At 52.8% G+C, this 24,225-nt stretch overlaps 2 protein-coding genes across 2 annotated transcripts; both read right to left on the bottom strand.

Annotated features, from left to right (window-relative positions):
* Positions 1–6,391: 6,391 nt before the first annotated feature.
* On the bottom strand, positions 6,392–7,600 carry Tmem275 (transmembrane protein 275). The gene has a single exon (XM_042272671.2). The coding sequence runs from the start codon at positions 7,522–7,524 to the stop codon at positions 6,979–6,981; it is 546 nt and encodes a 181-aa protein (XP_042128605.1). The 5' UTR covers positions 7,525–7,600; the 3' UTR covers positions 6,392–6,978.
* Positions 7,601–18,700: 11,100 nt separating this feature from the next.
* Positions 18,701–23,957, bottom strand: Kncn (kinocilin). Its single transcript, XM_076564809.1, has 4 exons — positions 22,463–23,957; positions 21,414–21,482; positions 20,454–20,528; positions 18,701–19,437 (listed from the first exon to the last, which is right to left on the bottom strand). The coding sequence occupies exons 1-4, from the start codon at positions 22,611–22,613 to the stop codon at positions 19,358–19,360; spliced, it is 375 nt and encodes a 124-aa protein (XP_076420924.1). The 5' UTR covers positions 22,614–23,957; the 3' UTR covers positions 18,701–19,357.
* Between the last annotated feature and the right edge of the window lie 268 nt (positions 23,958–24,225).

Raw genomic sequence — 24,225 nt, 5'->3', positions numbered from 1 at the left:
TCCTGTGCCAGGCCCACGAGGGCAGTGTGTGTAGGGGGAGGGGAGAACCCCTGCTGGGGTGTAATTTCACGCTGAAGGGCCTGATGGGGCATCCCATGGACTGATCCTTTCTGGATCAGAAAACCTACTTCCCTTTGTCGCATGCAGGGCGATTAGCGCCTTAACCCTTTGTAGGCTGGCTCACAGACAGTTCTGCCCCATGTTGCCTCCTGGGGACCTAGCCCAGAGCCCTTCTTTGCTTCTAGCCTAGCCAACTCCTGGATCTGGTCTTGTATGTGTGTGTGTAGGAAGGATGAAGCTTCTTGAGTAAGCAAGGACTGAGCAAGTCCAGGGGGTGGATTCTAAACAGTTTCTGTCCATGTGTCTGTTCTCTCCGGCACCCAGCTTCCTCTGCTTGCCGTTACCTTAGACCAGCAAGCTGGCCACCCCATCTACAGGGTCCTCCATTTATTACATTTAAATTTACTTAGTGTGCATGTGTGTGGGTGTACATGCATGCCACAGTGCACATGTGGAGGCCAAAGGACAGTTTGTCTTTCCACCATGTGGACTTTGGGGATCAAACTCAGGTCATCAGGCTTCATGGCAAACCCCTGTACCCACTAAGCCATCTCATTGGCCTCATAGGTGCCTCTACTGGCTCCGTCCAGTCCACAAGCCTTCAGGAAGTCTGGAGTCCAGTTTCCTCCTCTGCCTTACTCAAAGACTGGAAACCCAAGTCCACAGCCTTCCCACACACCTTGCACTGGGCAGCTCACTAACTCCTAGGCAATAAAGCCAGAATCTTCTACTCCCAAGGAGTCCCATTGACCCTTGAGGTCAAGCCCTCTGAACACTCACAGGCCATGTGTCAGTAACATCCCGGAGACACCCCTGGCCACTTTTTCCCACAGTGACATTCCAGGACTGAGCAGACCATCACAGTCAGCCTCCCGCATTTATGTCCCCTTTTGCTGACGATCTCCTCTTTGTGTCTCTGCTCAAAGACGCACCAGGAAGTGGCCTCACCTTTGCCTCTGTGTGTCCTTGCACCCTTCCCAGGCTAACTTCAACATAGCCAGGGCGGCTCCCTTAGCTTGGGGAGAAGGGCAGGGGCCAGACTTGGTGTTTTTTTTTAAGCTCCCTGGGTCTCTAAAACCCCAGCCCCATTAAAAGAAAGCCCCTAAATGTTATTTACACTTCGGAGTCTTAAAAACCATTAACAAAAGCCACTTAATTCAATTATCTTCCCGGCTGGCTCGGTTCTCAGCACTGAGCACTGGCCTCCCCTTACCACCCCTCCCCACCCCCCCACTGTCATTGTGTCGGGCTAATGAGGTAAACTGAAGCGAGCCCTGTCCCCCCTGACAGGTTTATGAGAATTTAATAAAGCGTGGCCGGGACCAAATGAGTTGCCTCAGCCTTGGAGAGCTCATTGTCTTCAGCGTCAGCGTTTTTTGACTCAAGCTGCCCCCCCTTCTCCGCCCCAGCTCTTGCCTGGCTCAGCCCCCACCCTCACCCTTAGTACCTCCCTAGGTGAACCCAAAGTCCTGTGTGCCTGGCAGAGCCTGGTGTGGCCCTGCAGGGGCAGAGCACCCATACCAGTCCCCGGGAAGGGTAGAAATGAAATCTGTCAGTGTCCCTTTGTGGGCCGCCCATCCCTAACACACATCAGACCCCAGAAACAGAGGCCTTGGGAGACCTGGCTCCAGCCTCACTTCTTTCTTGGCCTGCTTGGAGTGACCAGGCAAAGGGAGCTTCCAGAATGAGGAGCTTTCTCTTCCTGCAAGGGCACGTGGCGGCGATCTGGGGTCTTCATCATGGCCTGGGTTTCTTCTTTACGTGGAATGTCACCTCACATTTTCTATGACAGGTAGCAGAGAGTGGAGCCCAGGAAGCAGCAGGGACTTGTCCGAGGTTCCAAGGCAGCCATAGGTGCAGTGAGAAGAGTCTCTTATGCGGCTTCCCACCAGCACTTGGGATACCTTGAGAATCCGAGCTGCCCCTCTTCCTTTGTATCCCAGATGTCGGAGAACCAGTCTTTCTCTGCTTACCCTGCCAGAGACCCAAGGACCTGAAGCTTCTGGGCAAACCAGAGATCTAGAATTCTTTTTTGTCCCTGCAGAAGTGCTTTAGGCGTTACTTACTTTGGGGGAGGAAGCTTGACCTGACAGGAGTCTCCGCCTATCTTCACGTCAGTGGAGTGTCAGGAGAGCAAGGCATAGTGATCAAGACTGGGTGTGAGCATGATAAAAGTTCCATCTTTGTCAAGTGTCAGAGGTCTATGACCAGAGTCAGGATTAGGGTTTTGTCAGTTAGGGCTCAGTATAAGGACCAGGGTCAGGGCTTTTTTTTTTTTTTTTTTTTTAAACCAGGGCCGGAGCTCAGTCTATAGCCCAAACAAAAGCTGATGTGTGTTCATGAGCAAACCTCAGTTCGTATCTAGGTCCCAGTTCAATATATAATAAAGGTTGGGGGATCAGGGCATATAATAAAGGCCTATGGAATAGGATCAGAGAACTTGGTAATAAAGACCAGGTTCAGAACACCGACAAAGCAGGATCAGGGCTCAGAGTGTGACCAGACTCAAGTTCATCTTATAATCAAGGACCAGGGCTCAGTATGGACCAGGGTGAGCATTCAAGATCAAAGTTAGGATTCAGTCTATGATAGACTCAGGACTTATTTGTGACCTTGATGAATTCTATTTCCAGGTCAAGGCTTCCTCGGTATCATCTAGTCACAGAAATGGATGATTTACTTAATACAGTTAGGTGTCTAATGCCCACCCCTGTTCCCTCGATTTCCCAGTTCCTCTGGGTCTTTGGCCTTCAGAAGAGAAAAAGTCAAAATTCAGGAGGCTGGAATTCCCTGTCATGTACTCAGGGTGCCCTCTGGTGGAAGTCTCTAATAGTGTTGATTTTCTCAGGCTTAGCCTTCTTTCGCTTTGGGAAACCTGCTCCTCTGGAATAGCCATGGAAGCCTATCCGGCCATCTATATGCTCTTCATCCCGGCACACAGAGGATGTGGACACACAGGAATCTGCAAGTGGGCAGTGGACACTCCCACAGCTTGTCTACCTTCATGGCCAGTTGGCATCTATAACCTCTGTTGTCAGGGACCCAGGTCTTAGCTGTGTGATGAGAGTCACATCTTTAATTCACTGGCTTGACAGATCCTATTGTTCACCTACCTGTGTCACGTGTAGCTGTGAACATGATGAAGATCTCCACTTCCTGGTTCTCAGTCCTCGTCTTAATCCCTAACTCTGGCCACCATCCTCATAGAAACCCACTGGCATCGGCTGAAGGTTGACAGAGCTTCAGAACATCCTAGGGTCCTTCTCCCCCAGGTTTACAGGTTAGAATAAACTAGGCTGGAGGTCTCTGTCTCTGCCTCTCCTCGCACACTACAACTCATAGGCCAGAGGCTCCTAGGTCTACATACCTGGGTCCTTTTCTCTAGAATCCAGGCCTGTAGACCTGCTCCTTCAGGACTGCTCTTCTGGGCTGACAGCTCCTAAGATTCTCCCAGAATATGGCCCTCCAACCTATACCCCAGGGATTGTGCCAAATATTAGTACTTCCTCCCAGAGCCCCTTCTTTCCCTTTCCCAGGAAATCCAGCAGGTGACTGTCCCATTTACCTCAGAGACAGGTGCAGTTGCTCACAGTGACCGCTCAGCCCCCACCCCCCTCTCAACGTTGCAGCCACCTCCTAACCTGCCCTGTCTTTACCACGGCTCTCCCCTCAACACCGTCTTCACACAGCAGGCAGGGCAGTTTTTACAATCATAAATTAGCCCAGGCCACTTCCCTGCTTAGTCACTTCCCAGTGACTCCCATCTCACCGAGAATACAATCCTGACTTCTCACCCCAGCCTTACGAAGCTTGCCGTGGGCTGAGCAATAACCCCCCCCCCCCCGCTCTAATTTCACTCCCTCCAATCTCCATAGCCCTTCTCTCTGTTTTGACACACAAGTTCATACTTCAGGGCTTTCTCAATGGCCATTTTCCTGAACTTGAAATGTTCTTTCCCTAGACATTAGCATGGCTGACTCTTGCCATTCCATTCAGAACTTAGCTTCTCTCAGAGAAGACCTCCCAAACTACCCAGGTCCCTAAGACACACACCTTCCCATTGTGATTTCCAGCAGCGGACTGTTTACTGGTGTCTCTTGGTCTTGTGTGTGCGTGTACGAATGTGACATATGTGCATGTGTGGACATGGGTGCCCATGCATGTGTGCACAAGTGCAGTGGCTGGAAGAGAATGTCAGATGTCCTGCGCTGTCACTCTCTGCCCATTCTCTCGAGACAGGGCATCTCAAGCTGAATCTGAAACTCCGTTGGTGTCCAGCCAGCCTCAATAATACTCCACACCTCCCAGCAGGGTCCTGTGTTACAGGGTCATAAGCGTGGCCAGAGCCAGCTTTCTCCGTGGGTGCAGGAATCTGGTCTTAGGTCCTCATGCTGCTGTAGAAGCACTGTTACCTATGGAGCCATGTCTCCGGTCCTGTTTACTGTCTGCTTCCCCAAGTAGAATGTACACTCCCAGCACTGGGCACACGGCAAGGTTCAGAAATTATCTGTTGGATTCATGGGTAAAAAGTAGCTCCCAGTGGCCACCCTCATTTCTTCCAAAGGGACTGGCAGGAAGAAACCCCAGTTTCTGACCCCTTATGGGTTCCCTAGTCCAGGCCAGCAGCAGCTTCCTCTGAGAGGCAGGATTCCCTGGACCACCCCAAAGTTCCCCCATGGCAAGTCCTGGGTAGCATTTATGCATTCAGAAGGATCAGCTCTGTGTCCTCACTGCAGCCCTGGACCTCTGGGGGACCAAGAGGGTCAGGTTAGAGGGTTTGGTCCTCTACAGTGCCCCTTGCAGGTGTTACATAGCCCTCAAGGACTCCTCACAGTCAGGGAACTTGCTTTTAGAATCCCATCCTCACCTTGACAGAAACAGTCTCCCAGTGGCCTGCCTGGGAGAGGCCTGCAGAGATGTGAGGGCAGAGCTCATCTTTGGCTCTATTGTGTCTACGGAGTGGGGCTGCTCCAGGATCTCACTGGCCATACTGCCCTGAAAGGGTCTGTCCCTTAGCTGTCACTGGAGAAACCATATGAAGGGAGGAGACCCTGGTGTGGCAGGTCTAGAGACCTGAGGGTTCTTTGCTGGCACTGATTGGGAAGTGGGCCCTAGGGGACTTGTGTGACTGAGGAGATGGAGGAAGGAGATGGAGCTGAGATAATCTTCAGCTGGGGGTGGCAAGAAGGGACTCTAGAGAGTCTATATGTCCACCTCAGTCTCCTTACACCACTGGGTTGTTTTGTTTGTTTTTGTTTTTGTTTTTTTTGAGACAGGGTTTCTCTGTGTAGCCTTGGCTGTCCTAGAACTCACTCTGTAGACTAGGTTGTCTTTGAACTCATAGAGATCCACCTGCCTCTGCCTCCTAAGTGCTGGGATTAAAGGTGTGGGCCACCACCGCCTGGCACACCACTGATTTTCTGATCTGTTGATCCACTGATCAGAATCCTTATCTGAAGTCCATTCCAATCCCTCTCCAGTAGCGAGCTACGCAACAAGATCAGGAAGTCTTCGTGTGTGTGTGTGTGTGTGTGTGTGTGTGTGTGTGTGTGTGTTGGGGTGGTGGTGAGGGGAAAGAGCCCTGAGGGTGTAATTTGGGGCATCTGTCAACTGGGAGGGTTTTGGACTGGGCCTAGCATTGTAGAGTGTATGGGGTGTCTCCTTATAAGGTGTTGGTAGAAAGGAGGTCCAGGTCACACCTAAGGCAGTGTCACTGGTCACTGGGGGCCTCTCTCTTTGGCTACTTTCAAGGAAGTGGAAGCAGATGGTGTTTGGGACTGCAGAGCACTGATCCACACGAGTATGAGCCTGGGGATGACCAGACATACACCCACACACGTACATACACACATGCATGCCAACAGATTCTCAATAGAGGTGACAAGATGCTGTAAGAAGAGCGCATGTGTTTCCAAGTGCTGAGTGCTTCAAAGATTAGGGGCTCCTGACCCATGTGAACTAATGGGGATGACTCACTCAACACCTGCTGGTAAATTTGCTTTCCTTTATGTCCCTGGAATGGGGGGACAGGAGGAGAGGAGTGTAGGACTAGGCAGTAGATGGAGGAAGAAAGGGCCTCAGAGCTGTTGGGAAGTACCTGGTCCATGGCAGAAGAGCATCAGAGCCCACCATGGAAAGAGAAAGAAGGCTTGTGAAGCCCAGAGTGGATAGGCAAGGCGTTACCACTGTCAAGGGATGGTGGGCCAGCACTGGATCCCTTAAATGAGAGGAGAGGCTGGCTCAGAGTCACAGAGTCTTCCCAGGCGCTCAGAAGCCCCCAGTCAACCCCTCCCCCCACCTGTGCACCACAGAGTACTGACTCGGAAGGTGCTTTATTGAGGAGCGAGGCACAGCTAGAATGCACAGTGTGGCACAGCCTTGGTGACGGGAGCTGCTGGCAGTGAAAATCACATTGGGCCCTTCAGGATTGGAAAGCCTCCTCACCACTGAGGACCCCGGCCTCAGCTCTCCTGACCTTTGGGGAGGTGTGTGCCATCCAGATTTCCCCAGGGAGCATCCTGGAGTCAGAGCCTTTGTTCCCCAATTAAACCTAAAGGGCAGAAAGAAGGGCTAGATGCCTGTCACAACGCACAGGGTCTGGTATAGCTAGTTCAACCTTCACCCCTCTTTCCACCCCGAGGGCCTGACTAGATCCTCTCAGATTTGGATGAGGCTTTCCCCACAGTGCTCAGACACCATGGGGAGGGACAGGGTACCAGATCAATGTGGAGAGGAGAAGGGGGGATGAAGTAGAGCTTAGAGACCCCCACCTAAGAGGTCAAAGGTCTGCTGCCTTCTTAGGGGTTTGAGAGCCAATGCCATCACTACACTCTCCCTTTTGGAGGCTCCAGAGATGGGACAGATGAGGCCACTTATGCTCAGTCCTTGGCGTTACCCCTCCCCCCTTCTCCTGGCCCACTACGAGGCAACCAGGTCCCTAGGGAAGTTGAGCTGGGTCCCTTCGGTGTGCGGCAAGTAGCCGGCCGAGGTTGCTGGCACGGGAGGATCCAGGGCGAAAAGACCACCGGGCCCTGGGCTGGAGTGGCCGGAGGACGCGGCCGAGGCGGCAGGACTGAGCTGCACCGCGGTCGTGTCTTGCGCTGTGCGCTCGCTGCTCTCCATTTCCAGTGCCACCGTCCCTGTGCGCCTGCCACCCTGGCCCGCGGTGGCTGAGGAACGCGCGCGGGACACCGGCCTCCGGCGGCTGCACACGCAGCAGGCAGCGAAGAATCCAAGCGCCAGCACGAGCAGCGCCGGCCCCACCACCAGTGGCGCGTTGTGCCCAGGCAGGGAGGCTGCGAAAGCTCCCACCAGGGTCACGTTCAGGCCCGCCAGCAGCACGCACAAGCCACAGGCGCAGCACAGCGCGGGAGACAGCAGACTCCGCAGTCGGCCTTGGACACAGCCCGGGGCCGCTGGGGTCAGGGGCGCTGTGCTTTTCTTCTTTGCTTGCGGCATCTGCATGCTCACGCCTTGTACGCCTCAAGCTCTGTTTGGCTGCCTGCCCAGAATAGCACACATGTCAAGGCAAGCTCGTGGTGGTCCTGTGGGCACACAGCAAGAGAGCGAGTCAGAGGGGAGGCGGGTTATCAATTTCCAACCTGGGCTCAGGTCTGTGGCTGTCTGCACTGTCTGCAAGTTGCCCAGGTCATCTTGAACAGCCCTGGGAAACAACTCATCCAATGTGAAGAATCTGCAGATTGTTTTCCCACCCAGTCAGTCCCTGGAGTCCGCTTCTGCAAATCTTACCCTCACCTCTCCTCCAGGAAGCCTCCAGGCTCTATTAAGAGGCTGTAAAGTGCTTGGCAGGTTTTGCTGGTCAAACGATCCTTCTTTCCTCCCCCTATTCCATAGTCCTAATCAGAGGACAGCTTTGGGGTTTTACACAGTCCTCCACCCCCACCCCCTGACCTCCAAGTGATGGAGACCTGGGGATAATCTGGTCTAGTTTCTTCTTGCTTGGGTGAAGAAAATGAAGTATGGAGACATCTAGCAGTTTACCCAGACGCAGACCCAGGACCTATGAGACCGGCTGCTGCTTCACATTATCCTCTGGTTGGCGTAACAATGGTATTAACTTTCTTAAATATTAGATGAGGCTGGGTGAGAGTGATGAAGCTTTTGATGTTCAGCTGTCCACTGAAGAGGTGGTTTTCCCATGACCCGACTCCTGAGCCCTTTCTAGACAGTGCATTCTAGTAAATTCCAGGTCCATCTCCATTCTATCACCCAGGATGGATTCTGCAGTTGGATTTAGTTTCAAAAGCCTCATCTATGGGGCAATGGCTCAGAAGGTAAAAGTGCTTGCTGCTCAAGCCTGGCAACCTGAATCTGATGCCTGGAACATAAGTAAAATGGCCCTGAAACAAGCAAAATGCCAGATGTGGTGGGCCAGCCTCTGTAATCCCACACCCTGATTACAAGATGAGAGGAGGAGCAGGAGAATCGGCCGGAAGCTCACTGCTCAGCTAACCTGGAGTACACAGCACAGTGGCAGAAATGGGAGAGTCTACATCTTAAAGCAAGGGGAAAAAGAACCAACTGAAAATTTGTCCTCCGACTTCCATACACACACATGCATGCATGCACCCACAATTACACACATCCACACAAAACAAAATAAGAATAAAAATCCAATCTATGGATGCTATAATCCCTTTCTTGGGATTTCTAGATGTGTCTGGAAATCTGAGATTTCTGAGAACTGGATTGGTAAAATTCTGGAAATTTTACCAATATGTTGCAGAAGCAAGAGCAACATATTCACTGTCTCAGAACGTGTGACTTCTCGAAACAAAACAAGAGTGGGACATGCCATTAATCCCAGCATTGGGAGGCAGAGACAGGTGGATCTTTGTGAGTTCCAGGCCAGCCTGGTCTACAGAGTGAGACTGTCTCAGATCAACAAAACCAAAACCAAAAACCCCAAACCAAACTCCAGCACTTATGACTTCTATCTGGGAATTCTGACTTATAATATGAGGTCACAGGCACTAAGGCCCGGGAAAACATAGTTTGTGAACTGTGTTGAAATTGTGGAGCAATGTCCGAAAAAGGTCCTCGACGGAGAAAGGAGAAATCAGATAGCTCCATAGATGGGGATGCAGGGTGAGGAATGGGGGGGGGGGAGCTGGGAAAGATAGCCTAACATTGTGCTCACCTGTGTGGGGCTAATAGAACCAACCTCACAGGGTACCACGAGGTTCTGTCAGGGCTAATAGGTACTGCATAAGATATAATGATAGTTGAATGCTTTAAGCTAAGTAAAATTCCTAAAAGATAAGCAATGAACATGAAGCATGATGAAGAAGGTAGATATGAACTCCCAGCTCTGAGAGGTGGATCATGTCAAGTTTGGAAACAGCAGTTTCCTTGCCCCAACTCCTGACAAAGATTGTTGAGGGCATCTAAGCTGCTTCAAGGAAGCTTCCGACCGTGTGGCCCAATCAGCTTCCGGACAGCCACTAAAAGCGTGCAGCTGTTGAATTTATAAGGGCATTCCCACCCGCATCATCACTGAACTCCTACAGCCACTGGACACTTAATAACCACGTTTTACAGCCGAGGAAACAGAGGCCCAGACAGGGGAGTGGATGGGAGCTTTGTGGACTAAAAGGGAAAAACACCTGATAGCAGAGGTCGAGAACAGACAACGTGGTGCCCACTGTACACAGCCTTTGTTACATTTCAGAGTTTTAGCCTCGGGAGGTCCAATTCTTCTTCCTCTTCCCTATCCCTGCCTGTTCCCCTCCCCACCATGATCAGTATCTGACATTCTCTGGCAAAGGCAAGGTCTTTTTTCTTGCAGTGAAGGTTCAGTTGGAGGCTGAGTGATGGTGCCTCAGGCAGAACTGATGGATTTTGGTCCCTCACTCACCCCAGCTTTGAAAGCTGACATTGGACAAGGGAGGCTTGGGTGGCTGAAGGGCCCGAGGATCTCATTTCTTTGCCTATATGGGATCTGAGGACCCCAGATGCCCCTGGTCCTATTTTGTTGTGAGGACTCTGGTTAGCAATGCCGTGGGAGTGTTCAAGCTGTCCACTAGGTATTTCAGATCTTACTGATTTGTTTCATTTTGTTTTTCTTTTGGTAGTGGTGGAGATGGAATTTAGGCTTAGGTGAGCCCTGCGACTGAGCCATTTATCACCCTCCCCCTTCGCTCTTTGAGACCCAGGCTCACGGAGTTACCCAGGCTGGCCTTGAACTTTCAATCCTCCTTTGGAGCTTGGATCACAGACCCGTCCTACCAGGTCCAGCTGAACTGCTCCTCTTCTGAGCACCCATGAAAGCAGCCTGTCCCGCCCGGGGAAAGAACTGTGATGAGTCATTACTAAGCCAAACTACTGAACTCGGAAGCTAGACCCCTCGACTTTATTCTGTTGCTGTAAAAACCCTGAAAGCCCTCAAGCCCAACACTTGAGCACAGGAAAGACCATTGCTCTGAATATTGAGTTGCGCGGACTAAAAGAACCTTGCTTTAGTGAGTCCGTGGAGACCTCCTAGACCGAGCCCTGTGCTGGGGAGTAAACCCAGGGCTTCATGCATGGAAGTCAAGCTCTCTACCACTGAGCCACATCCTTAGACATTTTTTGGAAACTGGGTCTTGCTAAATCGCTAAGCTGCCCAGGATGGCCTTGAACTTGTGGTCCTTCTGCCCTGAGGAGGTGAAATTACAGGCATGTACTACCATACTCCATAACCAAGTCCTCTATAGATGGGAGAAACTGAGGCTTGGAATGAGAGAGGTCATGGAGCTGTGCCAAGCCAGAACACAGCTTTCATTTTTATTTTCTGATAGGGCTCTGACCACTGATGTCTGCTGCCCATGATCCTGGCTAAGCTGTTCCCCCTCCCTGCCAGTCCTGCCTCTGGCCAGGAAGGCCTTGTGAACTCTATTTGGGAGTCTGGTATAGAAGCAGTTTGGGGCAGAGGCAGGGGCAGGAACTTGGGAGTGGGCCTCAGAGGTGACCATAAGTTTGGATTTTAGCTGATAGGCAACTTGGAATAACTGGGGCCTCTCCCCAGTGCCTTAGCTGTCTGAACATAAAGGGAGGGCTGTAACGGGGATGGTTATCTCGGAACTGAGGTCTTGTGTCAACCTGATGCCCCTTGCTTAGCTACCTGAGGGTTGTGAAGGTAGAAACAGGGGCCTATTTAGAAGAAGTCGCTATCAAAATATCACAAGGTATCATCAAAGGATCACACTGATCAGTAATATGACTGTACTTGTACATTTCTCCAAATTCTTTGTTTTGGGTTGAGTTAAGCTGTTTCCCAAATAAGTCATTGCTGCACCCAGGTTCTGACACACACACTCTCTCTCTCCCCCTCCTTTCCCCCCACCGTGTGTGTGTGTGTGTGTGTGTGTGTGTGTGTGTGTGTGTGTGTGTACGTACTTGTGCACATGTGTTTAGGTCAGAGGAAACCTCAAATTCTTCAGAAGCTACACAGACAGACAGATACACACACACACACACACACACACACACACACACACACACACACGCACACACACCTTTTTCTTAAAGACTGTAGCTGTTGATTATAATTACCCAGGTAACCATCAACAAGCTTGGGGTGGTCATCAGTAGTTAGAGCTAAGAGCTCCTTGTGGGGGTGGATGTTTCTGCCTGAAGCCTCTGGATCAGCCTGTCCCAGACCATGATTCTAAGACTTCTGTGTTGAATAAAAGCAATTGCCAGGCCGGCGGCAGCTGCCAGGCCTCCCAGCCCTGGCTCCTGCTCCAAGGGCCTCTGGGTAAGAGCCCAGGGACTTCGGTAAAGATATCAGCCTCTGCCCCAGCCTTGTCCTCCTTGTGTGTTCCAGACTTTTGCTCAGTCAAAGCCTTTTGTTGTTCCTTAACTGAGAACTCTTCCTTTTCTTCTTAGTCCCTAAAGTTTGGGCAAGGCCTCTCCTCTGGGACCCCAGATTAATGGCCACTCTATCCTCAACTCTACCCCATCCTCAGAGAGCCTCCTACATCACTGTTACTCATTGCCTGCTGGGGCTTATTCATTACACGGCAAGTTCTCTGCTCTTGCCGAATGGATTCTGCCTCCCCAGGGCCCAGAGAGAACCATCATCCCTCTCCAGCTAATGGCCAGAACCTTTCCCACCCTCTGACATATGCAATATCACACACACACACACACACACACACACACACACACACACACACATGCACACGCACACGCACACGCACACATTCTCTCTCTCACACACACACACATTCTCTCTCTCTCTCTCTCACACACACACACACACAAATACATTCACACACACACACACACACACACACACACACACACAACCACACACCTCAACCTAGAAATGATGTTTGAGGAGGAATTTTGGAAAGCCTGGCTTCCTAGTCTGTGTGTGGCTTCTGGGCTTTCTCATCTGGTCTCCCAGTGTGTGACACCCACCACCCCCTAACTCACCACACGCACACTCAGGAGCCAAACATACCCACAGTGCTGCCGCATACCCAGAACTGCAGACACAGGCTGACACGTTCCAACTGGTGGAGATGAGCTTCTGCTTAGCAGTTGTATCTCTAGATAACATCCTGTGTCATTGAGGTGGTGGAGGGTGAGTGAGGTGCCTGGGAGCAGTGGCCTCAGGAGAGGGGATGGGGTGGGAAGCTCTGCTTCGTGTGTTTCTGCCATGCCCTCCTGTTTACAGTGGGTCTTCGTGCCTCTGGCCAGCAAGCAGTCCCAGAGCTCCTCCTGGCCTATTCCACTGTCACCCCCACCACCACCTATGAGGCAGGAGTCCCATTTGGAAACCTTTGTCCCCATCCAGACAACAGTGGCTCTGCTGCCCGGGTCTTTTGTTTGTTCTCAGTTCTTCCTGATGCTCTTGGATGCATTCCTAGTCCCGAGCCAGGGGACATGTGTGGGCAGACAGTCTAGGCTCTGCCTCCACAACAGTAATTGAGCTACCTGGAGCACGGGGGGGGGGGGGAATGGTCGGGGGGGGCTTTCCACTGCTGGAGCGGAGCTGCCCTTCCTTCACCTCCTAAGGCGCTGTGACTAGCTCCACTCCCTGCTCCTCTCCGCTATCTTGCCGAGGGCCTGCAGCAGCCCTCCTGGCCCTTGCTCCATGAGTTCCTTGACTTCTTATCCCCATTGCCCATTGCCCAGTTGCTTCACCCCATTTCAGCTACTCTGCACCCCTGTTGTGCCCTCCAGGACTTTATCATCCCTGGCATCACCCTGAATCAGCCCACCTTGGAGGAGCCTGGCATCCTGCTCTCCACCACATCCCCCTCCCACCGCTGTACAAACTCTTTGATAGCATTTACGGCGTGCCCAACAGTGTTCCAAGCTGTTATGGTTCCAGTATGGCTTGTCCCTCCTAAACTCATGAAGAAATCAGATTTCTTAGTGGTGGGGCTGGGAAGTAAGGCCCATCACTTTGAAAAGAGATTAGGAGTTGGGCAAGGTGGAACATGCCTTTAATCCCAGTACTCAGGAGGCAGGGGCCAGCCTGGTCTACACAGTGAGACCCTGTCTCAATAAGAAAAAAAAGTGATTAGGGACTGTAGGCCAGCACCCTTCTCTTGAACTTCCTGGTTTCAGAACAGTGTAAGTTACTGTAAGACACAGTCTTAGGTATTCTGTATAGCAATGGAAAATGGACAGTGATATAAGCCCTTTATATATATTAATTCATTTAATTCCATGACAATCCTAAGAAGTAAACATATTATCATCCCCTTTTGACAAATAAGGAAATACAGATTCAGGTTAAATGAATTATTTAAGGACATAAACCTGGTGGTAATACATGGTAGAGCCAGGTCTAAAGTCTAGGTTCTGTCTCCTAAGTCTGTACCTAAGCCAGTGCAGTTCCGGGACTGCACACTGCCCTCACTGTAACTGTGAGTCTGTACAGTGTAGTTCCGGGACTGCACACTGCCCTCACTGTAACTGTGAGTCTGTACAGTGCAGTTCCAGGACTGCACACTGCCCTGTTGTAACTGTGAGTCTGTACAGTGCAGTTCCGGGACTGCACACTGCCCTCACTGTAACTGTAACTGTGAGTCTGTACAGTGCAGTTCCAGGACTGCACACTGCCCTGCTGTAACTGTAACTGTGAGTCTGTACAGTGCAGTTCCGGGACTGCACGCTGCCCTGCTGTAACTGTAACTGTGAGTCTGTACAGTGCAGTTCCGGGACTGCACACTGCCCTGCTGTAACTGTAACTGTCTGTACAGTGCAGTTCCGGGACTGCACACTGCCCTCACTGTAACTGTGAGTCTGTACAGTGCAGTTCCGGGACTGCACACTGCCCTCACTGTAACTGTGAGTCTGTACAGTGCAGTTCCGGGACTGCACACTGCCCTCACTGTAACTGTGAGTCTGTACAGTGCAGTTCCAGGACTGCACACTGCCCTGTTGTAACTGTGAGTCTGTACAGTGCAGTTCCGGGACTGCACACTGCCCTCACTGTAACTGTTCTTTGATGGCACGCAATCCCCAGAGCCCTACCTCTTTGTCATGGTCCCTAAGTCTCTGCTTCTTTGTGTCCATCTGTGATCCACACTTGACTTCAGTCACTCTTGTGATTTTGTCTCATGTCTTTGTTTCTCCAGTGCTGACCAGCAAGACTCAACCCTATCTCAGTCCAGCTTCCTGTCTTCTCAAGTCTTCCCCCAAGTCTGAAGCCTGGGAATGAGAGGAAACCCCACTGGGCCACACCAGCCTGCTGTATAACCTGAAACTGTATCTTCACAACTCCCCTCTCTGGCCTGAGTTCACCAAACCCTCAGCGGACCTCACCTCCTCCTGGAACTGTCTCAACTGTCTCCTGTCCCGTCTTCAATCCAACCCAATCATGGTCTTGAGGTAGCAGTCTCTCCCCTTTTTGAATTCATGGTCTATACTCCACAATTCACTTCCTTCCCAAGTCATCCACTCCAGTCTGATTTCTGTCCCATCATGTTCCTGCCTCTCTATTCACAACGTCATCAGTGACCCCTTGTCACTGAGCTTAGTGGACATTGTTCAGCTCTTGGTCTCTGCTTCTGAAGCCTTCTGAACCCTACTTCCTGGGAACACTGCCTCTGTGTGTAGGTTTCTCCAACGTTACCTTTTCCCACAAAGGCCACAGCCTTAGGAGGAACACCCAGGCTTTGTTTGCCCTGGTCCCTCCTCAACCTCAGGATCCCCTCCACACACTTGCAACTCATCTTGGGGCGTTAGAGCCTCCTGCCAAGAATCTTTCCAGTCCATCCTTTCTTCTCTTGTTCCACTACTTGATCTTGCTCATTGCCCATTCCTCCTCAATGTTAAAACCCTCCTAGACCCTCAACCGATGCTCTATCAGCCCAGATTCCTCCAGGGAGCCCTCTGGATTCTGCTTTGGTGGGGGCTGAGCTCACCAGGTTTAGAGAACTGGTCTCCAAGTCAGCTTAGTCCTCAGCTAGCTTCCCCAGCCCTACCTTCCTGTGCAGACGGTGTGCCCCTCAGTTCAGGCTCCCCTAGTCCTGGGGCCTCCTGTGTCCATGACTGGAGTACCTGCCTCCTCTCAGTGTTCAGTAAAACAAACGGGAAGGGAGCACTGGTCGCAGAAGCCACGGAAGTCTGTCTTCTGGGCTTCACCTGTCTCTCAGATTTGGAGTTGCCGTCCGCCAGCTTCTCTCAGCTTTCTCCTCACTTTGGGCATTGGAGAAAGTGTAGGGGGCCGAGGAAGGTTCTAGGGTAGATTCATCTGCTAAGAGCAGCAGGGACCAGGATAGGGCAGGGGAGCCAAGGCAGCCAGTCTGTGGCGGGTCTCCTGTTCTCTAATCCCCTTCTTTTTCATCTTTGTTTTCTCAAGACCAGAGATCCCCAGTCCCTTGTCTGGTACCCTCACAGGATAAGCATCTTCCCCTTTCCTTCAGCAGTCCCTCCAGAGTCCTCGCCCACTCACCAGCAACCCCCAAATTTCTGCAGCTGCACTTGCCTGAGAGGGTGCGTGGACACTCCCCTGCTGTGACCAGGCTGACCCCCCCAACGAAGGGAGTTCCGGTGTTCGCGGGGTTGGTCAGGCTCAGGGCGCGGACTGGTGCCCCGCCTTGCAGAGCTGGATCAGCCGACGACGCAGGCAGGGGGTCTGGGAGGGTGGGCACGCCCGGCCGAGATCGGCTGTCAGTTCCTCTCTGCTGGGTTGCAGCGGCACAGGCTGTGGGCTGGAGGCAGCGACGCGGGCTCGCACAGCAGAGCCCTGGTGTGGCTCACAGCAGCCGGAGCCCCTTCCCAGCGTGGGCGGCCAACCTTGCCAGGCTCCCACCGGCTGCCTCCAGCCTACAAGCCCGGCGCGTCCTTCTCGCCTTCGCTCCTTTGGGTTCGTGGTTTGCGAGCACCCCAGCAACTAATTCCCCGCCGCCCACACTGTCTAGGTTGCAGTTTTTCTCACCCTGCGTGGAAACAGTGCAGCTCCTTTCAGGACGCCCCTGCCTGCAGTCTTTAACATTTGTGCAGCCCTGGAGGGCTTGGTGCTGGGGAGGGGGCAGGGAGAGTTTCCCCAGGGGTGGGGTTTCTTTTCAGAGTCCTGCACACTAGAAAGGGGTGTGGCTGCATGCCCCATAGGCACGAGATGAAGGTCCGGGAGGATGCGCTGGGCAGAGGCAGCTTGAGGGTGGACTTTGTGGCAGAGAGGCCTGGATAGACATGGAAGTGTGGCTGGAGGACAGCTCTGCCCACTGCCGCTTCATTTGTCTATGAATTCATTCACAAATCCACTCAATCTGCCCACATACAGGCATCCTTCCTTCTGAGCCTGGACCCATGAGGACCTGTCAGAGCCAAACTCCATTTGCAGATGAGTCAGGCCCAAGGTTCCCAGCTTCTTGCTCTGGCCCCTGGAGGCCTGAGCCACGATGGGAGTCTCATCTCCACTCCCTTACCTGGGGCAGTTTCCCTCCAGAGAGGCCCGGTTAAGGCTGCAACTTCAAGAGACTGCCTACATCAAGCATCACCCAGCTTTGCTTCACTGCTATGTTCTCAGCGCCTGGCCCAACACTGAACTGCCTCAGCCAAGGCCCAGGGCCCAGGTGTTGGGGCTTCTGGAAAAAAACAGTTTCCTTTGGGAGTAGACTCCTGGAAGAGCTGGGTCTCTGTCCACTCCCCAACACACGCTGACCCGGTACCGCCTAAGAACTACCTACCACGCTACTGCTACTGCTTGGCCCCACCCCTCCTCTTCTCCCAGCAGGGCCAGGAGAGAAGGTGTGTCTCACGGGGCCACTGGGGAGAGTGGGTACTATTGGAGGGGTTGCATTCACCTGCGCTGGACAATGGCGGTTTCGAAAAGCCCACAGCAGGGAAAAGAGGCGAACGGAAGGGCCAGGTCCCCAGAGCTCCCACTCACCTCAAGGCTCTGCCAGCGTCTCTAACGGATGTAGGTCTTACTTTTTCATGTGATTATTTTTTTTGCATTTATTCCACAGTGGTCACAGGTACTTCTCTGTGCCTGGCTCCTCAGGCATCAGGCTTACCGTATCCTATTTTAGGGAGATCCTGCCTGGGAGGAGCCGCCTTCTCCTCAGCTTAGGATTTATGTCTCCCATTCCCATTCCCCACCCTTGGGCATCTCTTTGGAGCACAGAGGTAAGACTTCATGAGGGTGGATGGGAGGAAGGGGTTTCTCACCCATGAAGGAGGCTTGAGTGGTGATGCTGCTGAGGAGAAGGAGGAGGAGAGAAATGGTAAGGAGCAGGCCAAAGGGCTGTGGAGAGAGAGCTCCCCTCTCTTTAGCTGGAGGAACCAGTCTCTACAGCTGACCGGCATCTGTGAAACTCACCCCTTGTGGATGTTAGCCCACTGCTGGCAGGGAGCTGAGCACTATGGCGATGCAAAGGAGAGGAGACCTGGTGGCAGAGCTTGGCTCCCCGACTTTTTCTGGGGCACCCAGTGAGTCCTTTATCCTGAGATGTTTCTCATCTGCCCAAGATGGGCTCTCATGTGGCCTGTTTTCCAACATCCACTGTGAGTCTTCTGTGTGGCAGACTCCTTGCTCTCATGCTCAACATGGAGACACAGACCAATGCCATTCAAGTGATCAGCTGTCCTCGGAACTATTGGGCAACGTCAGCGAAAGCTTCTGAGAGGAGTCATTTGCATGGGTCCTGCAAGAATAAGACTGTTCCTAGCTTGTCTTCTCCTCAAAACAGCAGGTGTCTGCTCCTCAAGCAGGACAAGGAGCAGGTGTCTGTGGAGATCAAGCAATATTGCTGTCGCTGGAGGTGCAGATGTGGAGGGTGGAGTAGTCCCCTGCCTGTGCATAGGCACCTGGGCCTCCCTGTCTCACACCTTACTGTGGATGTGCCATAATGTAGCTCTCCAGGAAAGCCTAGTGGGTAGGGTTTTTTTTTTTCCTTCACTTTAAGCCACTAACATTTGCTGAGGCTCTACTGCCTGGAGCTAGGGACTAGGGAAAAAAACATCATTCATCGTATTCATCAAGGTAGGCTTGAGAACTGTTTTTGTGAAGTCTAGGGATATAGCTGAGTGGTAGAGTGTTTGCCACTAGACCCTGGGTTCAGGACTCAGAATAGAAAACTAGAATTGCTAACTTTAGCTAGGCATGACTGAGCCTACACTATGAGAGCCTGTCTTCAAACAAACAAACAAACAAACAAACAAACAAACACAATCATTTTTTTGTGAAAAAGAATTCCAGTCTTCCTGGAGGTTCCAAGAGAGAAGGAGATACAGTCTTCTAGAATAGGACAAGGGGACATGTAACTATGGGATTCTGAGCTGGCCTTTTAGAGGCAGCAAGGAGTCCTCTCCTTGCAAAGAGAAGTGGGGAGAACAGGGGATACTGGGGGCCTGTCTGGAGCCAGGTGCTTCAAAGCCCCGAGTGGAGAAGTACAATAGCAATGGTGTCAGCATTGGGCTTCGCTGGAAAGCCACCTCGCCAGTGGTCACCTGTGCTCCTGACATAGACATGACAGTCTCAGCCAGGAGCCCCATCGGTGGTTCCTGTGGTCAGCGTCTATGGCCAGGATAAACCAACCATCTCTGGCTGCAGTCAGGACCCTGGACCAAATTCCAACAAGAGATCAACAAGGGAACAAAGTTGAGCTGTTGTCCAGAGCGATGAGCCCTGGGGAGGGACTGAAGCCAGTGGGGTCCTGAGGGTCTTGCAACGATGCCAGGAGTGAGGGGCTCTGCTATGAGGAGCCTCGCTGGAAGAGAAGGTAGGTCTAGTTTCCCCACGCATCAATTCTGGATCTTGTAGCTTGAAGGAGGGCCCTGAGATAGGAGTACCAGGAGAGGGGAGGGTGGGACAGGAGGCAGCGCCTTAGCTCTCCTCCGCTGCCCGGCCTCCAGGCTTCAGCTTCTCCAGGGTTCTGGTCACAGTGGACAGGCTGCTACGGGCTCCTGGAGGAGACAGGAGGATGGCGATGTCTGAGTACAGATCCCCCACTGAGTTGTCAGGTCCGGGAGCCCAAAGAGAGTGAGGGGTCAGAATGCTCCAGGACCTCGGGCAGAGCCGGGACGGATGGGGAGGTGGGAGTCCTAGGGACCGAGTGCCGTGGAAGAGGGCAGGACTCAGGAGCTGATGCTCATGGCTTCAGTGCTGGCGCCAACATGTAACCTCTTTGTGCCTCAGTTGACCCATAAAAAACCAAACAATAACCAAGTTTATTGTCGCACCTCCCTGCATGTGGTTGTGAGGATCCACTTGTTAATATATGTAAAGAGGTTGGGGCAGCATCTGGAATGGGTCCTTCTGCTGAGTAAGCACTGGGGCAGGACGCATCAACATGGGGCTGGGTTGCCTTCGGACATTCCTCTCTGGGGTTTCCCAGTGTGGAGAACAGGGTCAGGAAGGGAGAAGATGCCCAGTTTCAGGTATCATTGCCAAGAGCCAGACTCCAGCACCGGGAGCAGGTATGAGGGCATGAGGCCCAAGGGGTAGGAGAAGGGAAAGTAGGGGGCCCTGTGTCTCAGTGTCCATGCTGGGCGGGACAGGGAAACCCTGGAGAAAAATGAGGAGGACTTGCACACGTGACCCAACATCACTGCTTCCCTGGGCTGGAGACCCTTCCCTGCCTGTGACCCTCAAGGCTCCTCCCAGGACCCACAGGGCTGCCCAGCTGGAGACCCTTCCCTGCCTGTGACCCTCAAGGCTCCTCCTGGTACCCACAGGGCTGCCCAGCTGGAGACCCTTCCCTGCCTGTGACCTGCAAGGCTCCTCCTGGTACCCACAGGGCTGCCCAGCTGGAGACCCTTCCCTGCCTGTGACCCTCAAGGCTCCTCCCAGGACCCACAGGGCTGCCCAGCTGGAGACCCTTCCCTGCCTGTGACCTGCAAGGCTCCTCCCAGGAGCCACAGGGCTGCACAGTTGGAGAACAGAGATAAAGATGGACTTTACCAGAACTTCAGGTGCTTACCTTCCTTATTGCTGCTGTTGCTAGACCTTCCCTCCCCGTGGTCTGGTCCTGAGTTAGGATGGATTCGAAGGTTTCCTGCAGGATGAGAGTACCCCCAAATTCTCATTTACTGGGTCATTCCCAAATCAAGCCCAGTTTGAGAAAGGGAATTCTTCCTGATGTCTAACCTCCAACAGTGCCTGTCTCTGCTCTACTGTATTCCTCGAGGTCTTCCATATATTCTGGCTGATTTGGAGAGGGGCAGAAGAAATGAGTCCTTGAAGGAGGTGGTAGTGGTTTTCATTGATTGATTGATGGATTGAGACAGAGTTTCTCTGTGTAGCCCTGGCTGTTCTGGAATTTAATGAAGACCAGGCTGGCCTTGAACTCATGGATCTGCCTACCTCTGCCTCCAGAGAGCTGGGATTAAAGGCGTGTACCACCACCACCGCCCAGCCAGGGGTGATAGGTTTTTAAGGAGGGAACTGGGGATATGTGAAGCTACACAGGACTGAGGGTGTTGGGAGTCTGGATGTAGGTTGTGGAAGTAAATGGGAGCTATTAAGAGGTCATGGGACCCAAGGGGAGGTAGAGGGTCTTTATGGGGCTTGGAGATGAGAATATCATCTGGAGATCTTGGAGACTTTGGGGAGTAAAAAGACTCTTAAGGGAGACATATTCCTGAGGTTGAGCTATGTCTGCTCAGGCAGCTGGCTGGATTCTGTTACTCTGTAACCATGGTGACACACACACACACACACACACACACACACACACACAAAGAGAGAGAGAGAAAGAGAGAGACAGAGAGAGAGAGAGAGAGAGAGAGAAAGAGAGAGAGAGAGAGAGAGAGAGAGAGAGATGCAGCCAGGAGCAGTTTCACACGTGGGCATGTTCAGTGACAGTGACACTCACAGGTTTGCACACAAAAGGTATTGCTCTGTACTTGTCAGAAGGTCTGTTGGGGAGGACAACGCTCACCTAGTGCTGGTAGGATGTGGTCCAGGTTGAACCGAGCCTTCAGAAATGGGTAGGCGAACATGAGGAGCCCTGAGGAGGGACACAGAGTGCAGTGGTTAGTGTGAGGGGCAGGAGGCTAGGGGTGAGTCGTTTAGGATGTAGGAGGGCGGAGGTACAAAGGATCAAGACTATGGGCATATACATGGGAGGTGTGTGTGTGTGTGTGTGTGTGTGTGTGTGTGTGTGTGTGTGTGTGTAGCTCCCCAGCACTCAGACTCAGCCCTGACTGGGGATTCAGCACCTATCCCGGGGAGGGTCTGCAGACTATGCCGGCCACAGGTTTGCAAGCTCTTGGCTCCACTCTGCTTAGGTGAAGAGCAGGTTGGTTACTTTCCTTCTGGGCCAGCTGACACCAACATCACTGCCCCCACCTCCTCCCTCTCCAGCTCTCTCCTCTCCCGAGACCTCTAGCGTGACCTTCTAGGCTCCATTTCTGCTCCTTCCCACTCAGACCTGATGTTTAGGAAGCCACAGGCTGGGGTCCTGCCCTGCTGTCCTCCCAGATCAAGTGTTTCTGGCACCCACTCCGTGTTTGAAGTTATGCCTAGAGTGCTCAGCCTGGAGCTCCAGGTTCTCCTGGGACAGTGGGGTGGGGTGAGAGATGGCATTCTACATCAATGGGCCTGGTCAGGACAGACAGACAGACAGAACTGCTGCTGACACAATGGAGGAGAGGAGGGTCTTTTGTCTGAGCTGTCCTGTTTTGTAGGCCTTATCACCCCACTCCAACCAGGCTGATGAATCCTGCCACAAACACAAGATCCCACCAGGTGGGCAGGAAGGTGTGGAACACCCAGTCTGTCCTCCCTAATCACACCCAAAGGAGCTCCAGGCCGCCTCTCCTTCCTGCACGCTGAGGCTGCAGTACTTACAACTCTCTTCCCCCAATCAATTCCCACCGACAACCCTGCTCCCCCATTCCCCCCCCCGCCCCGTCTCTCATTCACCTCATCAGACCCCTGCTTTCCAGTGAAATCTCCTCCCCCAACCTCAGCCCAGTGCCTGCTCACCAAGCCCAGCGGCACCAAGAAAGATACCACCCACAGCAGCAGCAGCCTTGGACACGGAGACACCGATGATGATGCTGCCAGCCACCAGGCCGAGGGCCACACAGGCCAGCTGCAGGCAGTGGAAATCTCTGGTGCTGATGGGGATGTCCATGCAGGTCTACCCAGGGCTCTGCTTCCAGGCCTCCGGGGAGTCTTGGTCTTCTTGGATGAATGCCTCCTTGCTGGAGTGCCACATCCAGGGTGGAAACTTCTGGACTGCAAGTCTCCGGGCTGCTGCCTCTGGGATGTATCTGCAACCTTATCCCACAACTCTCCTAGGGGCCTCCAGCCCCAGCTTGACCTCAGCACCCCAGTTTACTCCACCTCCTGAGAAGGGCTCTGATGCTGGAGGTCACTCTTGGGGTTCCTGCCTTGGGTTTGGCCAGGGTTCTAGGGAAGTGGGTCTGTTCCATGGGGTCCACCTCTATCAGCTACCACCCAGGGCCTGAGGGAGCTGGGCCTAAGTTCTCTCACTCAAGACTTTTGTCCCAGCTCTGTGGACCCTGCTCAGTTAGTTGCCTTGGAGCCTGGGCCTATTAAAGTTTAAAGAAATGCAAGGCGGGGTTGTGGGGGGCAGGCCTAGGGAACATAGGCTTCTCAGAGGTGCAGGCAGCAAGGTGATGAGTTATTCATGAGCCTGTAATGCGAGCTTCCATTTGGGTCCCCAAGGCCCAATGGGCAGGCAGCCCAGGTTCCACTGTTGGTTCCTGAGCCGAGAGATTGGGCTTGTGGCTTCATGTGGTACTCAAGGGGATGGGGATGTGGGGAGACTCCACATTCGAATGCTCTAGGCTGACTCTGCTGGCCTCTGCCCCTTGGCCTAGCGGTGTACCTGGAGCCCTGTTTGGAGACACGGAAGGAGGGTAGTCCTCTAAGTTTACTCTCTTCCCTGTCCCTCCCACACTTCTTTTACCACCTTGTCAGCTGCTGGACTTGGAGAAGTCTTAGTCCAAGACTTCTCTTGGGTAGGCATTTATCTTAGGTAGGCATGGGTAGCACCCCATTTTAGCTGCCCGTAGGATGAAAGGCAAAGCCCTGGGGATTCCTGGCTGGGAAAGCAGAGGTACTAAGTAGTGAGTTAGGGTAGGTTGGATGGAGGAACTGGGTGAGAAGTGTCATGAAGCTGAGACATGGTGGGGACCTTTTAGTGCGAGTCCTCTACCCAGCCTGGCTGACCTGGTCAATCTGTTTGGAGAATCTACCAAAGAGCCTGAGCAGTGGTAACCCAGTCAAGCCTCGTCCTGATTCCTGTCCCTTTCCTAGCTCTAATTCTCACCATTAACTGCATTTCTGGACCTATGTAGATCAGGGCATTCCCAGTCTTACAGCATGGGCCTGTTCCCTGCTCTAACCTGGGGACCCTTCCCAAGGCTACATTACCCTGCGCAGAATCTCCAGGCTTCCTTCTCATTGCCCGTCTCTTAGCACCATGCCTGCGGTCTCCACCAGCCTCAAAATCCCCTGCCTCCACTGCTTCTTCCTCCTCAAGCCCTCTCTCTCTCTCTCTCTCTCTCTCTCTCTCTCTCTCTCTCTCTCTCTCTCTCTCTCCTCTCTCTCTTCTCTTCTCTCTCTCTCTCTCTCTCTCTCTCTCTCTCTCTCTCTCTCTCTCTCTCTCTCTCTCTCTCTCTCTCTTTCTCCCTCTCTCTCCTGTTGCCCTAATGAGAATATGCCTGTCTCTGTCTAGTAAGCCAACCTCTCCTTGTCCCTCAAGACCTACATGGACA

This window comes from Peromyscus maniculatus, chromosome 2 (assembly GCF_049852395.1).
Source record: "Peromyscus maniculatus bairdii isolate BWxNUB_F1_BW_parent chromosome 2, HU_Pman_BW_mat_3.1, whole genome shotgun sequence".
NCBI classification, from domain to species: Eukaryota; Metazoa; Chordata; class Mammalia; order Rodentia; family Cricetidae; genus Peromyscus; species Peromyscus maniculatus.
Note: the sequence above shows the minus strand (reverse complement) of the source record. Positions and strands in the feature narration are given on the sequence as shown.